This window comes from Huiozyma naganishii, chromosome 8, assembly GCF_000348985.1.
Source record: "Huiozyma naganishii CBS 8797 chromosome 8, complete genome".
NCBI lineage: Eukaryota > Fungi > Ascomycota > Saccharomycetes > Saccharomycetales > Saccharomycetaceae > Huiozyma > Huiozyma naganishii.
This window is the reverse complement of record NC_035929.1, coordinates 605,789-622,722: the sequence shown is the minus strand read 5'-3', so window position 1 is coordinate 622,722 and position 16,934 is coordinate 605,789. Positions and strand designations below refer to the sequence as shown.

The window sequence follows — 16,934 nt, the reverse complement described above, 5'->3', positions numbered from 1 at the left end:
ACCTTATTCGTCACAGCGTACCAAGAGCGAACCAGGAGTAAACCACCATACTCCGTACAGAGTGCCCCCCCAGCACCCCTCTCCTTCCCCCTTTTCGCAGGTCTACGGCAGGGCACTCCGCGCCCCTTTTGACCGCGCGTTTTCTCTGAAAACTAGGCGCAGATCTCAAGTACCATCCCCCAAGTTATACGCTTCGGCTTGGTTGACAAAGGGTGTAGTAAGAGACCCGTGTACTGTAGTCAACTATTGCTCCTATAGTTTCCCGAACAACAGGGGCGGGGGGTAACAAAAGCAGAGTAAGCAAGAATAACTCTCTCTATCTCTAGTGACCGTCTGACACTTCACAGTCCCCCCCTCCAATATTGTATATAACCCCACATCTCTTAGTAGCTAGGGCATCGGTTTTTTCTGCTTACAGCAGCTTTATTTTCCAGTGAAACCATTTTTTGTTTTTTGTTCGTACGGCCCTTCGACTTTTCACTGTGTGCGGCGCCCCTCTTTGAATATATAAGAGAGAATACCATCTCATCGTCTATATCTCAACTGATTACAACTGACTGCACAGACACAAGCACTCCCAAACACAAATGTCACAAAGTATACCTGATGTCGCGTCGCTTCCTCAGCTCGAAAACCCGCTCGAAAACGCCAAGAGAGCAGCATCGTACAGGGCCGTTGACGAGAACTTGAAGTTCAAAGAGCACAAGGTCATCGGTGTTGGTTCTGGTTCGACGGTCGTTTACATCGCTGAAAGATTGGGCCAGTACTTGAAGGACCCGGAATACACGGAGTACGTGTCCAAGTTTGTGTGCATCCCCACCGGGTTTCAGTCTCAGGATTTGATCTTGAAGAACGGTCTGCAACTGAGCTCAATAGAGCAACACCCAAAGATCGACATTGCGTTCGACGGTGCCGATGAGGTGGACGTTAACATGCAGCTGATCAAAGGCGGTGGTGCGTGTCTGTTCCAAGAGAAACTGGTGAGCACCAGTGCAGACATATTCATTGTTGTTGCAGACAGCAGGAAGAGATCGTCCAAGTATTTGGGGGAAGGTTGGAGGCAAGGTGTGCCCATCGAGGTGGTGCCATCCGCTTATGTCCGCGTGTTGCACGATTTGAAGGAGGGATTGGGGGCCGTGTCCGCCAACATTAGAGAAGGTGGGAAGTCGAAAGCTGGGCCAGTAGTCACGGACAACAATAATTTCATCATCGACGCCGATTTCGGCGAGATAGAGAACCCGTATGAGCTGCACAAACAGATCAAATTGCTCGTTGGTGTCGTTGAAACCGGGTTGTTCGTTGACAACGCAGTCAAGGCGTACTTCGGGAACCCTGATGGTACCGTGGCAACCATGTCAAAATGATAAGGCCCTTATGTATACATCTCTGTATACTTTAGTCTTATAGGAATTATATTTTGTTAAAAGTCTTTTGTCCTTAATCCACTGGTGCTCATACCATTGCTAGATGCCTGGGGTTTGCACTGCATGCCTCCCAATGTGGCGCTTAATTTTTCTTTTATATGTTTTGTAAATCTTCATAGTTTCTTGTTTATTGAATAACAATTCCACTTAAAATAAAATAATCACATATATATGAAAGGGTTAGCCGCAGTGATACTTAGCTTGATAATTAGTATTAGTATAATTATAATATATAAATATAGGCAAAGTATAGCTTGTATTAGGGGATAGTAACTAGAATTTTCAGAGATTAAAGAACAAGGGAAAAACCGTCTATTACCGCTTGGCGGTATTGTTTGAGACCCACGATAGACCCTCGACCAGACCTTGCCCCGTAAGAGCGTTGCTCCCTATGACACACCACAGTTGGTTTTTCAAGTTTTTGTCCAGTTGCAAGAAATCCGAGACCTCTTGTGGTTTCATGGCACCCTTCAAATCCTGCTTATTGGCCCAAACCAAAAGCACCACTTTCTCCATCTCCTTCTCGCTGATCACACTGTACAGTTCCTCCTTCGCCTCAGTCATTCGCTGTCGATCGTTCGAGTCAATGACGAACATCAGAGCCGTCGTGGCAGGGAAGTAATGCCTCCACAGCGGCCGCAACCGCTCCTGTCCGCCTACATCCCACATGTTGAACTTGACATTCTTGTATGCAACGGTCTCGACATTGAATCCAACCGTCGGGGTCGACGTCTTGATCTTGTTCAGTTTCAACTTGTAAAGTATCGTCGTTTTACCAGCATTATCCAAACCGAGCATGAGGATTTTCATCTCGCGGGAACCGAAAAGTTTCCCCAGCGCCCTCGAAAACGCGTTACCCATTCCTATATTTTGGTGAGAGTTACTAAAGATGACTGGGATTAATAACCGAGGATCAAAACAACCCTTTTAACACGTTCCCGAACCTCCAAACACGAAAACACTTCACCCATCCGGCTGCTTGGCGATTCGAAGCCTCAATTTTTGCCGAATTTAATTATATACAGTTTTTTCAGTATATATTTTCAGGGCGAAACGGGTTTGATCCCTGTTGGTCGAGAAGGTTGCGGTCGATGGGAGTTGCACCACTGGCGGTAGGACCCCGTGTAATGCTTTTTGTGAATTGTATGTACATTGGCTCTTGATATACATTATGTCTGTGATCTCTTTTTTTATTTTTTAGGTTGATCGAGTTTAGCCCCATAACCGCAGAGTCCGGAGAAGTTACGATCTGGTGTCGTTGAGCTGGGAAGTTGAAAGTGTATACTGGAATCTGCCCGATGGAAAAATGATCGGGGTTCGCTACCTTTGTTGCGAATGTACTGTGCTCATCGCTTGGTCTGGGCGGACCCAGTTAGCGCCATCACCCGGACCGAAAACTCTTTTCCCTTGCATTTTTCAAGCTCTCGGAAGTATGACGAGTTGATGAGGTTGGTTCGTCGCTGAATGTTGGTAAAGTTCTGGAGGCTGTGAGTGAGTGTGATTATATAAAGATTTTAACCCAGGGTATGGGCATCAAATATTGAGGCTTGCTAATAGAAGGGATCTCAAATTTATTTGTTTCGCTTAATTACTATTATTATTATTATTATTATTGCTACCCTTCCCCATGCCAACGTTGGATTTTAGTATACCGCCGTCCCTGCCAGTAGATGTACAGGAGAAGCTCAATGAGCTAATCCAGGATTATAGAGATGAGAGTCTGACGGTTAAGGGATATGAGAAGAAGCGCGCCTGGATATTGGACAGGTACCAGGAGAAGATGGGGCAGAAATTGATGCGGTCCGCGACAAACGTGGATAAACGGAAAAACATCCATATTCCAGGGAGGAACCAAAGTCTGTCTTCCACTTTAATAAACAAAAACTTAATATCCCCACGCTCATCTGTAAATAGGAACTCTTTGAATGATCCACCCTCGTTGAAATCGCCCAGGAAGATTGGGACTACCAGTGAGTATGCGGATTCCCCACATTCAATATATCAGGTAACTACAAATTCGAACAAAATGTTCTCCGATCTTAGTAGCAGCGGTGATCTATTTCGGACTCCTACAAGACAAAACGCCAAATCAAACGGCAGGAACACATCGTCAGTGCAACTGTCTTTACCCTCGCATGACGTTTTGGATGATAATCAGGAGTACATCCCCATGATACCGCTGCTTCCGAGAGTAACTAATATCGACCACGCTGAGTTTTCACCGAATCAGTCGTCACTGTTGTCGATTCTACGAGGAAGGTTCGAACATCAGGAGTCGCAGACGGCAATGATCGCGATAAATTCAAAGGGCAAAGAGACGTTCATTACATGGGACAAACTGTACTTGAGGGCAGAGAAAGTTGCCCATGAATTGGGTAAGAGCAAATTGTACAAAATGGATAAAGTGCTTCTTTGGTATAACAAGTCAGAATCAGTCACATTTATTGTCGCACTTCTGGGCTGCTTTATCGCCGGAATGGTCGCCGTCCCTATATCCTTTGAAACTTACTCTCTAGCGGAAATAATGGAAATTATCAAATCTACAAACACAAAAACCATCTTAATATCCAATGAATGCCATAAACAACTGGATAGCTTACATTCTACCACGACGAACACAAAAGTTAAACTGAACAGAAATGAACTGTTCCGAGACATATCATTTTTGCGAACAGATGACCTGGGGACGTATTCAAAAGCCAAAAAGCAATCCCCAACGTTTGAAGTACCGAATATCGCATACATAGAGTTTACGAGGACACCTCTGGGGAGATTATCAGGAGTAGTCATGAAACATAACATACTGATCGAGCAATTCAATGCCATGGCCGATATCCTGAACTCCAAAAAGATGCCATACTGGAAAAAAACGAATATAAGGAAACCGTTCAACAGAAGGGTACCGCTAACCATTGCCACAAAAGAAAGCAACGCGAAGTTCATGATATTGAATACACTGGACCCAACACGGTCTACAGGTCTCGTTCTTGGGGTGTTGTTCAACATTTTTTCTGGGAATGTTTTCGTTACTGTAGACAATAAGCTAATTACAAAATCGGGTGGTTACGAAAACTTGATTGATCGATACAGAGCTGATATTCTATTAAACGATCAGTTGCAGTTGAAACAGATCGTCATCAACTATTTAGAAAATCCACTGGTCCTCGCTGAACGCAGAAAGCACAAATTTGATTTCACATGTATCAAATGTTGCCTCACAACCTGTACGACAATTGATACGGATGTCACAGAAATGGTGGTACATAAATGGCTGAAAAATCTGGGTTGCATTGACGCTCCGTTGTGCTATTCACCTGTTTTAACTTTGATTGACTTTGGGGGGATATTCGTAGCAACGAAGGACAAACTCGGTGGATTAGACAACTTTCCAATCCATAACTCGAAGCTGCGCTTGCAGGACGAACTATACGTGAACAAACAGAAGTTGAGAGCCAATACGGTCGAACCTAGCATCACTGCAATGTTGAACTCCTCTGCATCGTTCAAAGACTACATCAAACTAGAAACATTTGGCTTCCCAATGTCAAATACCATGCTTTGTGTGGTAAATCCTGACGATGCTACCTTAGTTCCGGATTTGTGTGTCGGTGAAATTTGGCTGTCATCGGATAATCTTGTCGATGAGTTTTTTCAGATGGAGAAAGTTAACGAATTTGTTTTCAAGGCAAAATTAAATTATGCCAAGATGTTTACCTTTATCAACGAATCCAAAACCTCAAAAAGTACTGAATTGCCAAAAGAAAGATTGCAGACAATCTTAAACGTATGTCCTGGCGGTACTCAATTTGTAAGAACGAAGCTGATGGGGTTTGTGCATAATGGTAAGATATTCATTTTGTCACTCATTGAAGATATGTTTCTGCAAAATCAACTGATTCGTTTGCCGAACTGGTCACATACATCAGACGTATCAAGAGCTGTACCCTCCTCCAGTACGACTAAGAAAAATGTGAGTGACTGCAAAACTGTCAAAAGTAGTGAATCCAGCAATATTAGTATTTCTGATCGAGTATCAATTTCCAACCAAAAGGGTAAACGGGTTGTGGAGACCCATTACTTACAGCAAATAACGGAAACTCTTGTAAGAACAGTGGCTACTGTCTCGGATGTTTCTGCATTTGAGATTAACCGCCATAAGGAGGAGCATATTTTGGTGATGGTTATAGAAAGTTCGTTAGCAAAGAAGAGGTCACCAGAATCCGTTAATGCTGATATGTCCATAGTTTCCACCACCGTAAAACAAAAAGAAGATCTCGAGAAAAAGATGAACGAATTGATTGATCAAATCTACAGAATTTTATGGATTTTCCACAAAATTCAACCAATGTGCATTGTTGTTGTACCGCGCGGTTCACTCCCAAGACGATATTGTTCTCTGGAACTGGCGAACAGTACTGTTGAAAGGAAGTTTGTCATGGGAGAGCTCGATTCCAAATTTGTGAAGTTCCAATTTGATAACATTATTTTGGATTTTATTCCGCACTCCGGTTATTATAACGAAAGCATCTTCTCGGAGCATTTATCCCGATTGAGGCGGGCTTACATAGAAGACATGGACTCGTACTACGGACAATATGGGAGCGAACTACCACTGAAATGGCAGACCTCGGGAATCGATTATAGAGATACATCTTACGATTTACGAACAACGAACAAACAATTGTCTGATTTCGAAAACATTTTGGAGTTGATAGAGTGGAGAGTAAAGAAACTACCAAATGAAGCCGCATTTACAGATGGGAGCGATGCCTCCTCAACAAGCTCTAACAACAACGATAATAATATCCACAAAAACGTGTCCTGGAAGACGTTCGACCAAATTGTGGGCGCCTGCCTCAAAAAGATTATTTCCTCAAAGACACCTCTAAAACCTGGTGACAAAGTTGTTATTATGTGTAAGAACTCTGTGGACTATGTTGCCATAGTTATGGCATGTCTTTATTGCCACATGGTTATTATTCCGCTGGAACCAATTACGGAAGCAACTGCTGAGGAAGATTTACAACTTTTCTCACAGATTGTCAAGGGATATCGTGTGAAACGGATTTTCATAGATGGAAGTTCTAATAACCTACTCATGAATAACAACACAGTATCTCGACATTTCAAGAGTATAAGAAACACCATGCCTAAGATTACAGTAGTTTCCAAACTGAAGCGTAAACATGGCGTAAACATTGCATTATTCAAAAACATTTTGAAGCTGAAATACAGCTGCAAAGTGGCATCCAAAGCGAATTCTCTGCCTTGTATGATTTGGATCAACCAAGACCACTCTATAACTAACAAGCTCCACATCAAAATGAACCATTCTGCATTGATGAACTTCTGTAAGATTACCAAGGAGACCTTACAGTTACCGACGACTTCACCCATATTCTCCTTATGTAATTATACCACAGGATTTGGATTTATGTTGAGTTGTTTTATTGGGCCATATGTGGGCACTACAACCCATCTTTTCGATGTCGAGGAATTTTTGTCGGCCCCGAAAGCTTTCCTACTTGGAATTCAGAATTTGAACGCAAGAGATTTGTATTTTACACTAGGAATGTTCCATCGGGTATTGGAGAGAGCCAGCAGTGTACTGGTAAATGGATCTAAAGATGTTGCATCCAACAAATCAAAAAACTTACACAAGAATACGTCCAAATTGATACCCTATTTCTTCAGAAATGTCAAAAACATCATGATAACTTTTGTTGGTAGACCCAGTTTCCTGTCCATTGAAAACCTGTTGGCTAGATATCAAAAAGTTGTTGTATCGCCGTACCAGATCAATTTTGTATACCAACACCATTTCAATCCTATTGTATCACTGAGGTCGTATTTAGATATCCCGCCTATCGATGTTTACCTGGACCCTGTGTCTTTACGCGAGGGTGTTATTAGGGAAGTCGATCCAACATCTTCGAGAGTGTACAATGCGCTCCGTTTGCAAGATTCTGGCGTTGTGCCCGTTTGTACGGACGTCACCATAGTCAACCCTGAGACTTTATTGCCATGTTTAGAAGGTGAAATCGGAGAGATTTGGTGCTGTTCAGAAGCGAACGTGCACGACTACGTTTTGTTTAATGCCAACGGCCAGCTAAGCAAGGATAAATTTATAACTGAGCAGTTTCAAAGTAAGTTTAATAAGGAAGTTGCTAATGGGTTAACCTACTTGCGTACCGGCGACCTTGGTTTCATCAGGAACATCCAAAGCACAAATCGCGAAGGTGATCTGATCAGTCTGAACCTTCTATACGTGCTCGGAAGTATCAACGAAACCGTAGACATACTTGGTCTGACTCATTTTGTAACCAATTTGGAGAAGACCGTGAGGGACGCACACCCTTCGATCATGAACTGTGTAATCTCGAAAGCTGGTGGGTTGCTTGTATGTCTCATACAATGCCGGAATGGGAAAGTTGAAAGACATGGGAATTTGACCGCGCTGGTGGTTGCTGCGCTGATGAGTAGTCATGGTGTGATTTTGGATTTGGTAAGTTTTGTGAAATTTGATCAGAATGGAGTATGCAAAAAAAATTGGAATGTGAACCGCCATAATATCATGGAAAGCTGGTTTGATCAAGAACTCCGTATCGAATCCCAATTTGCAGTCAATTATGGTGAAAACATCTCCATTTATCTTTTGTCGGATTTCGAGAAGGATACGTAGTAGGAGAAGTACCTATAGCTGTCTTTGGATAGTCAATTTTCAGTTTCTGCCTTTTGTTTTTGAATGTATTTTATCTATAGATATAAATATTGAGAACTAAGATTAGGTAACCATATTTGGCTTAAAACACAAATCTAAAATATGGATGGATTGAGTTTATTGATTGTTGATACAACTTTCAGTTGTAAAAAGGGGTTGTTTTCTGCCTCCTGTTTCGATGCATGTCTTCATTTACAGTTTCATTTGAACCTTTAAAAAGTATGACACTAAGAAAGGCAGACTTACAACCATGAGCGGGTATTGGATCATCAGAAAGAACGATACACACTCCATCTGTATTGGATTTGTTGCGTCCACCGGAGTATACGATGCTGTAAAGTAGATCAGTGTAGTCATGGTGGGCAAGTCCCATGTAATGGCGATGACAAAGAGCAACATCTTGTCGCTTTCCCAATTTAACCAACCTGCTTTGACCAATCTGTCACACCACAGGACACCGAAGATGGGCATGATACACTGTCTCAAGAACACCAGCACACATGCTGATTTCCAGAAACCAGGGTACAATTTCCCGATTTTCAGTCTCCCAAGGGTTGCACCAAGCAGCATTAGACCGAAGGGCACAGATGCCGCACCGATGTACGCTGAGAAATCCATGAAGAAGCTGAGTGCCGGTTGTTGATCCGGGGCCTGTTTAATCTTCGGTGTGTGTTTCGTGGTGACGAACAGAGCCTTCACCCATGGAATAAATGCTATTATCAGGGCGAGGATCACTGCCATTGAGCATGGCCTCAAACAATTTTTGATGAAGAATACGATGAAGGGGGTCAGTGGGAATTTCCGTAGCCAGTTTGGTAGTGAGGATCCGGACTCGGAGATATCCTTCTTGGAGACAGTTGCGTCTGATGTAAGGATCTTGGTCAGGTTTGCCGTTTTGATCCTCTGTAGCGCGGACGACTGGGACCCAGTTGCCGATATGTGCGCGGATAGTACATCCGAGGTGACCGAGGACCGTCTTCTCTTCCCGTATTGGTCAACGTTCGAGTATTCGTGGATGATATCTTGCATGTTTTGCGCTGGGAGGTCTCTTGTATCGATGGACCTTATCGACACTGATCTGTTAAGTTCGTTCTGTTGGTACGTGTAGGGGAAGTTTGGATGTAAGTGTTGTGCATTACCACTGTAGAGTTCACTGTCCCTGCTTTGATTTTGGTGTCTGTGATGATGGTGGTGGTAATCTCTGTCTAGACGATACGCGTCCTCCTGTGATGTGTAAGCGATTGGTTGTGACAACGTTCTTCCTGCCAAGTCTGAGGACAGGGATGCCTCGTCTGAGAAAATAGGTGTTATGATGGAGGACCCAGGAAGGGACTCCGTGGTGCGTAGACTGGGAGACGAGTTTAACGCTGGATTGGACTGTTGCCCGCCGCGAGTGTGTGCCACGACAGGTTGTTGCAGTGGGTCGACAGGTGTGTCACTGGAGGACTGTGAATGCGGTATGATCTTCTCGTGGCCATTATCTTTGGAGGGCAGTCTCTGGTTTGGTTGAGACTTCTCGTCTATATCGTCCTCCTCTGATGAATTCTGGGGCAGCTCCTTTGGAGAAAAATTACTCGCACTTTCATCCATATCTTGTCCATTTTCTGAACTGTGGGTCATGCTACTACCGGAAGAGATAGAATGTACCATTTCCGAATCTCTAATCCCGTTTTCCTCGTCATGGTAATGGAAATCGTTCTCTATGAGTCTAAACCCACCTAGGTTAAACACGCAGATGAGAAACATCGCCAAGAAGATAATGACATTAGCAACCCCCTTTTCACCTTCCTCTGGGGTGAAGATAAACCCTTGGTCCATAGTTTGGATGTAAGCGATAGGAAGATCCGATATATTGGGGAACATCCCACCAGCGAGGATCCCCCCACCCCATTCTTTCGGGACCCACAAACATCTCCTCACTACGTATGCGAAGAACAAACCGGTCAAAAACAGGATCACCGAGGTAAGACATATAATACCGACCGATTTGATATCCTGATCCTCTATATTAGCCACGATCTTGTTGAAGGCCAGACAGGGCAGCAGGACAGTAAGGACAATGTCTGATATGTACCGGGTAGCCTCTGCAGTCAGTATATTCAATTTAGCGAGAAGGAACCCCACGCCTATAATGAGGTATATTTTGATGATTGGCTTGACTGAAGCCCAGATGGCCTGGCCAAGCGTGATATGCACCATCTATGGAGTGTGAATGTATAATTTGGCTAGAGTATCTTGTAAATAACTAACTAGGCAGTACTAAGAAGGGGAGGAAAGAAAAAGAAAAAGAAGTAGAAGAAGAGGTGTATGTATATATGCGTGAGTGTTTTCGTATTCTTTGTGGATTAGCATCGCGCGAGGAGAACCTTGACACATCAACCGTAACATACGCAGATGGATGTATATATATAGCACCGAATAAGAGGGGATACGCTGTAAATCGAACTTTTGCAAAAGGCACAGAGATTGAAGAATTTGAGGACCCGCCGGGAAGAAAAAACGACGCTATTTCCCAAAAAGGAAAGAGCGGGTGGTTGCTCTGCGGGATTTCTCTGTGGAAGGCACTGCGGCGGCCCGTGACTCCCACTACCCACCCCCACGCTTTCTGCGTTGCGTGGGGGTGGGTAGTGGGAAGTGGGTTAAGCGTGGGTCGGGCACCGGTGCAGCGTGTTTAAAGTACTCGCGGCGATGTCTGCGCGGTGCGTGGTGCGTAGTAGGGGAAACCACTAGGTTACCACCCCGCCGTCACGTGCGAATCACGTGGTGCGAATCACGTGGTACAAATTGTGTTTTTTCAAGTTTTCCGCACTTGTCACTTTGCACGGCCGGTACGGGCTCTGATACGTTGAACCTGCACACGGTACTAATGGATATACAGTGGAAGCCCGATGTGTTCGAAACTGTTCCTTGGGGCAGTAGCCAGTGCCAGTGCTTTTACTCGGAGGTTTCCCCGGTGGACCATCTCCTTTGCTTTGCCCCCCACACAATATGGCGTTTTCTTATGAGCACTACATGAATCTGCTGTCCCATTTGGAGTGCGCTTCGGAGACCGTACCGCCAGATATCGCAAGACGAATAGTGTCGCATGCAGTGGCACCAGTGATCACAGTCACTTCGAGTCTGGCACTCGATGATCACATCATGGAGAGCTACAAAGTGCAGTCTGCGTACCTCTTGTTCAGACTCTTTGGAGGGTGTATCTCCGACAGAGACCAGTTGATGGAACATTACACACTGGATGACAGCTCGACCGGCGGACGCACTAGGAAGAGATCAAACAGTTTGTTCCAGAGAGACGCAACACAGTCCCAGTTTATAAGGTTTGCTCAACCGTTGCCAGATCTGCTGCGGTCGTACACGGAACAGCAGGGACTCTTTGATAACGATTCTCTGGAGTGGTACCTGACACATTACCTCTCTTGGATCCAAAAATTGACCGCTACTGATCCGGAGAAGGTTGAGCAGTTACCCGATGAACTGACACCGTCATCACCACCACAACGGGGGAAGCCTCTCCCGCATAAACTACTACGCAATGCTGTATACCATAACTTCTTCGCTCTGGCTGTATCCTCAACAACTAGAATATCACCCTTTGAGACATTCAACGTCCCAGTGATGAATCTGATTGCGATTGACGTATCTAGGGGGCAAGACTACGAAGTGGTACGAGACCTGGTGACAACTTTCAAAAATTTGAACAAGTTCTTAGAGGATTTCCCAGTCTTCATCAATGTTAACGATATCTTGCCCATGATAGTGCTGTGCTACGATGCAGCAGACGAAACCCAGCTGGCCACATGTGAACAATTACAACGCAAGATCAAGAAATGTTTATTTGTAGATAGTATCCCGTTGGCACTATGGGACGAGGATCCAGAATCACCACTTGTGCCACTGCATGAACCGATCATGTCCTCACTGGACGAAATTGTGAAATTCTACAGTTCAAACAGCAGTGCGGGAGGAGACGAAGTTGGTACAGATGGTCACTCAAGGGCGGCGCTGCCGTTAAACATCATAACGCACATGTACCAAGCACTCGACGTTCTAGTAGATGAAATGCTCATACCTTTCATGCACAGGAAGACGAAATACTGGGAGGAAAACATTCTTCAACCACGGAAATCCATCTTCCATGGATCAAACAACTTCTTCAAAAAATTCATAGGTAAAACAACAACACAGAGAGATCCCTCAGATACACAATTCTTCCCAGCGTCTTCCACAGAATGCCTGCTACGTAAACTAGCAGATTGGTCCCTAATGCTCTCGGATTTCAAGACTGCGTACCTGACTTACGACTCACTCTCTAACGACCTACAAAACTCACCAAATTACCTTGCATCGTGCCTCGAATGGTGTGCAGTATCACTGCTCCTCGGGGCACAAAACATAGTCACCGTGAAAATGATCAAGACAGAGATAACTCCACTGATAGAAAGGGCAGTCGCCACGTACAGGCAACAGGGCCGCAGCTCGTACGAGACACGGTGCATGATTCTCTCCGCAGAATTGTTCTTGGCCTTGAGAGACACTTGGACATCAACTCCATACGCAATACGGTACCTAGAGACCATCCTCAGGGACTGTCCGCAACTGGGGGCTTGCTCCCAGGTCATGATATGGGAGAGGCTCAGCGATTGCTACCAATCCCGCACAGACCCAAGGGTTGCATCAGCTCTCAGTACAAACACATCGCCTGGATCTGCCCAGCCGGGAAACGAGATCCTCGCACAGGGGTTCACCAGGAAGAGGAAGGCGGCATTTTTCCGGCTAATAGCAGCAAAGAAATGGGCAGAACAAGGCCAATGGCGCCAGGTTCAATGGTGTCTGCATGACATCAAGGATATATACACTGCTTCAGCACTGTACGATAAAAAGGGACTTCTAATTGATAGACTAAATACAGAAGTTCAAAGTTTCTCTATGTAATAGAGCGGAAAACTTGGTCCATTTGCGATCTGTATAATTTCTGACGCTCAATCATGTCTAAGAATATACCATATTTAGCATCCATGTATTTACGCTCGAAGGACGAATCGTCATTGGGGAGTACGCGAGTACCCATTGGGGTCATGGCAGTCATTATATCCCACAATCTTGTGCTCTGATCTGCCTCGATTCCATCGCAACCTTTACTGGCACAACAAGCAAGTAGTGCAGCACCAAACACAACGCAGCAATCGGTATATTTCGGCAACACCACAGGTACGCCGACACTATCCGCTATTAATTGCATCAGCAGAGAGTTTCGACATTGGCCGCCGGACATGTACACACACTCGACAACATGTCCGTTCCGCACCATGGTTTCCACAATCTGTCTTGTTTGTAACGCGATAAACTCGCAGGCGGCCAGATACTCCACGGCGAGGGACTCAATAGACACATCCATCGATTGGCCGATCACTGTGGCCCGCATCGAGGGGTCTGCCAGTGGGGATCTGTTGCCGTGGAAGTCTCCGTAGAGGAAGAAGCTGCGTGACAATTCCAGCACGTTTCTTACTTGCCTCTTCATCATCAAAGTGTCCAGCATCAAGCCCAAGTACTCAAAATGGGACACCTGTTGTTTAGCTGCTAATCTTACCAGTTCTTCGTGCGCAGGGTGTGTCTCCAAGATATGTGCCAGTAGGGCCCCAGTACAACTTTGCCCACCCTCTGCACACCAGTACCCAGGTATCAAAACGTCTCTATAGGGCCCCCACACACCGGGAACAAATTGCGGACCCTTGGAGAGCATAATGTGACATGTTGACGTGCCTGCTATCAGTGCAAGTCTCGTTATCGCTACGTCTAGCCCACTTGATTTATGTGACTGGTCAAACTTGGCCCCGACGGACCCAATCCAACCTGCATACGCATCAATGACACCCGATGCCACTATACACGACGTAGAGAGACCAAATTGTTCTGAAGCCTCTAAGGTTAGTTGCCCGACGGGCTGTCCCGCGGTTAAAAACTTCGGCTTGCTCTCTGAAGTGCCACCAAGTTGGACAAAATTGGTGTCTATCAACTCCGAGAGACCCACAGCTTCCAGAAACTCCGGGGACCAATGCCCCTCTGAGCCGTCAACCCCCGGGGGAAGTAAACCTTGTTTACACACGGCAGAGCAAAATGATCTTCTGTCCTTCGCCGTTGCCATAAAAGTTAGGTAGTCTGGAAGATCAAAGAACTTACACTTGGTGAACTGTCCACGGGGCATATGACCCTTCAGCCATTTAATCTTTGGCAGTTCCATTTCCACAGACATTTGGCCACCGACGTACTTCAAACACCTGTCCCCAGTTGCATTGATTGCATCTGTCTCTCGTGTGGCCCTGTGGTCCATCCAAAGGATTATATTCTGCGTCGAATCGTCGAAGTTGGGCCCCACGGGCACGGCATCACCGGTCACCGCATCCACAGCGACCAACGAACATGTAGCATCGAACCCAATACCTTTAACCAGACGAGGGTTGACCCCAGACTTCGTCACCACTCCACGAACGCAGTGACAAACGGCAGACCAAATCTCACTGGAAGATTGAGTGATGAAGTCGACTCTCAATTCCTGTCTCTTTATAGGGTGCTCCTCGAGAGCCAAAGCGGCCCCGTCATGTTGCAGCATGACAGCCCGCGCAGACCCAGTGCCCACATCCACACCAATGTAATATCCAGCTTCCCCCATCGTCACCGTGCAACTCCAAATGGCGCAACCGCTGAACACATCTCGCCAACATTAGCTACTCGAAGGGTTCATCTCGAGATATTCGTCGAACGTTTTCAGTTTTCGAAATCGTCAAGAAACCGGTAATTCTTTGACACTCAGCACGAAGGTGCGCCAAGCTGAAGCAGTACGAGCAACAACAGCAGCAGCAGCGATACAAGGGGGTTAAACTTGCCATTATCTAAGTGGCTCAATTGTGCACAATTACAGACATTGCCACGAACGCATGGGTCTTTTTGAAACTTTGCAGCGGAAAGCGGTGAAGCTGGGGCTTCTTCCGAAGCTGTTGGCGGCACTGCCGCTCCTGTCTGCACTGACAGCGGTTGTGTCCGTTGTTATGATCCTGATTATACCGATGAATGGGCAATACAGGAACACGTACATTTCAGAGAACGCGCTGATGCCGTCTCAGGCGTATAGTTACTTTAGAGAGACGGAGTGGAACATTTTGAGAGGATACCGTACCGAGATCGAGGTGTTGAACAGCAGAGGTGTCTCAGCAAGTGACCGTTATGATATTGTCGCTGGCTGGTTGAATGAATTTGGTGCCAAGACGGCTGTTTACCGCAACGAGGAAATGGGAGACACGCTTTACGGTGTTCTACATGCCCCAAGAGGTGACGGTACAGAGGCAATGGTCCTGTGCGCGCCATGGAACAATTCCGAGGGTGAATTCAACATTGGTGGGAGTGCACTCGCCATCGCTCTGTCAAGATACTTCTCTCGTTGGCCAGTATGGTCCAAAAATATCATCGTCGTGTTTTCAGATAACCCAAGCGTCGCGTTGAGATCCTGGGTGGAAGCATACCATACATCACTGGATCTTACTGGTGGGTCAATTGAGGCTGCAGTGATCTTGGATTATCCCAGCAACAATGATTATTTCAACTACACAGAAATTCATTTTGAAGGGCTGAACGGTGAGTTGCCCAATTTGGATTTAGTCAACGTGGCTGTTCACATCACACAACATGAGGGGATGAAAGTATCCTTACATGGGCTACCAAGGAGCGAATTGGAGAAAAATAACTACTGGTCGAGACTGAAGCTGTTATTTCTTGGCATGAAGGATTCCACACTGGCAGGAATGAAGAAGGCACATGGGAACGAAGTGTTCAGCGGATGGAGAATTCAGGCAGTTACTTTGAAGGCGCGTGGAGAAGGCCAGATCGATATCACAACGTTTGGTCGTATCCCGGAGGCCATGTTCAGGTCAATCAACAACCTATTGGAAAAATTCCATCAATCCTTCTTCTTTTATTTCCTACTGTCCCCCAACAATTTTGTGTCCATCAGCAGTTACCTTCCAAGTGCCGTCCTGCTTTCAATCACATTTGCCATTGCTGCAGTGGACGCGACAGTTAACAACGCGTATGCATCAGCACTTCACATCACCTACACGCTACTAGCTGCTCTAGCATCCGTCATCAGTCTGTTAGTGTCGTTCCTTGTTGCCCATTGGTTTCTTTACTCCACGACTTCACCTCTGTATTTGATACTGGGGAGCGTCGTATTAGCTGTGTCTCCCTTAGTCATGTCGAGATCGAATAATGCGTTGAGAGAACCAGTTTGCTACAGAATGAGAACCCTCGGCTACATCTACTACAGTTTGATCCTAACATCGTTACTAATGCTAAACTTTCCCTTGGCCTTTTCCATTGGGCTGTTCGGTTACCCAATGACGTTGGTGAAACCTCTTAATATCTATTCAAAGTCACAGATGAGTTTGAAGTTGAGGAATTCTGTATTACTGGTAATATCAAACCCGTTCGTTGCCACCTGGTTGATCTGTACAGTGGTTGAAAATTCAGAGTTCCCCAACTTAGACGTGTTTGCTGCGTTATTTTCTGCTTGGAAAGATTTGAATTGTTGGACATGGTTTGTTCTCTGTCTAGGTTGGCTCCCTACGTGGTTATTGGTCACATTTTCCTCATTTACAAGTATTCCCGCTGCAGAGACAACAATAGAAAAGAAATCTAATTAGCCTGACAGCGGGCGGGAGGAGAAACACTCACACTTATAATCCTCGCCTCATCATGGTAATATAGCAATGATACGTATATAAAATCAAGTAATAAAA

At 45.5% G+C, this 16,934-nt stretch overlaps 7 protein-coding genes across 7 annotated transcripts; 4 read left to right on the top strand and 3 right to left on the bottom strand.

Moving 5' to 3' along the window:
* Positions 1-587: 587 nt before the first annotated feature.
* Positions 588-1,364, top strand: RKI1 (ribose-5-phosphate isomerase RKI1; the record flags this gene model as incomplete). Its single annotated transcript, XM_022609612.1, has 1 exon — positions 588-1,364. The coding sequence occupies one exon, from the start codon at positions 588-590 to the stop codon at positions 1,362-1,364; it is 777 nt and encodes a 258-aa protein (XP_022465991.1).
* Positions 1,365-1,739: 375 nt separating this feature from the next.
* On the bottom strand, positions 1,740-2,285 carry ARF3 (Arf family GTPase ARF3; the record flags this gene model as incomplete). The annotated part of the gene is made up of 1 exon (XM_022609611.1): positions 1,740-2,285. The coding sequence occupies one exon, from the start codon at positions 2,283-2,285 to the stop codon at positions 1,740-1,742; it is 546 nt and encodes a 181-aa protein (XP_022465990.1).
* Positions 2,286-3,051: 766 nt separating this feature from the next.
* Positions 3,052-8,106, top strand: CMR2 (Cmr2p; the record flags this gene model as incomplete). Its single annotated transcript, XM_022609610.1, has 1 exon — positions 3,052-8,106. One exon carries the CDS (start codon positions 3,052-3,054, stop codon positions 8,104-8,106), a length of 5,055 nt encoding a protein of 1,684 aa, XP_022465989.1.
* Positions 8,107-8,337: 231 nt separating this feature from the next.
* On the bottom strand, positions 8,338-10,344 carry ECM3 (putative ATPase ECM3; the record flags this gene model as incomplete). The annotated part of the gene is made up of 1 exon (XM_022609609.1): positions 8,338-10,344. The coding sequence occupies one exon, from the start codon at positions 10,342-10,344 to the stop codon at positions 8,338-8,340; it is 2,007 nt and encodes a 668-aa protein (XP_022465988.1).
* A 789-nt stretch (positions 10,345-11,133) lies between these two features.
* TRS85 (Trs85p) lies at positions 11,134-13,080 on the top strand (the record flags this gene model as incomplete). The annotated part of the gene is made up of 1 exon (XM_022609608.1): positions 11,134-13,080. The coding sequence occupies one exon, from the start codon at positions 11,134-11,136 to the stop codon at positions 13,078-13,080; it is 1,947 nt and encodes a 648-aa protein (XP_022465987.1).
* On the bottom strand, positions 13,073-14,815 carry KNAG0H03260 (putative phosphotransferase; the record flags this gene model as incomplete). The annotated part of the gene is made up of 1 exon (XM_022609606.1): positions 13,073-14,815. The coding sequence occupies one exon, from the start codon at positions 14,813-14,815 to the stop codon at positions 13,073-13,075; it is 1,743 nt and encodes a 580-aa protein (XP_022465986.1).
* Positions 14,816-15,080: 265 nt separating this feature from the next.
* GAA1 (GPI-anchor transamidase subunit GAA1) lies at positions 15,081-16,838 on the top strand (the record flags this gene model as incomplete). The annotated part of the gene is made up of 1 exon (XM_022609605.1): positions 15,081-16,838. The coding sequence occupies one exon, from the start codon at positions 15,081-15,083 to the stop codon at positions 16,836-16,838; it is 1,758 nt and encodes a 585-aa protein (XP_022465985.1).
* Positions 16,839-16,934: the final 96 nt, after the last annotated feature.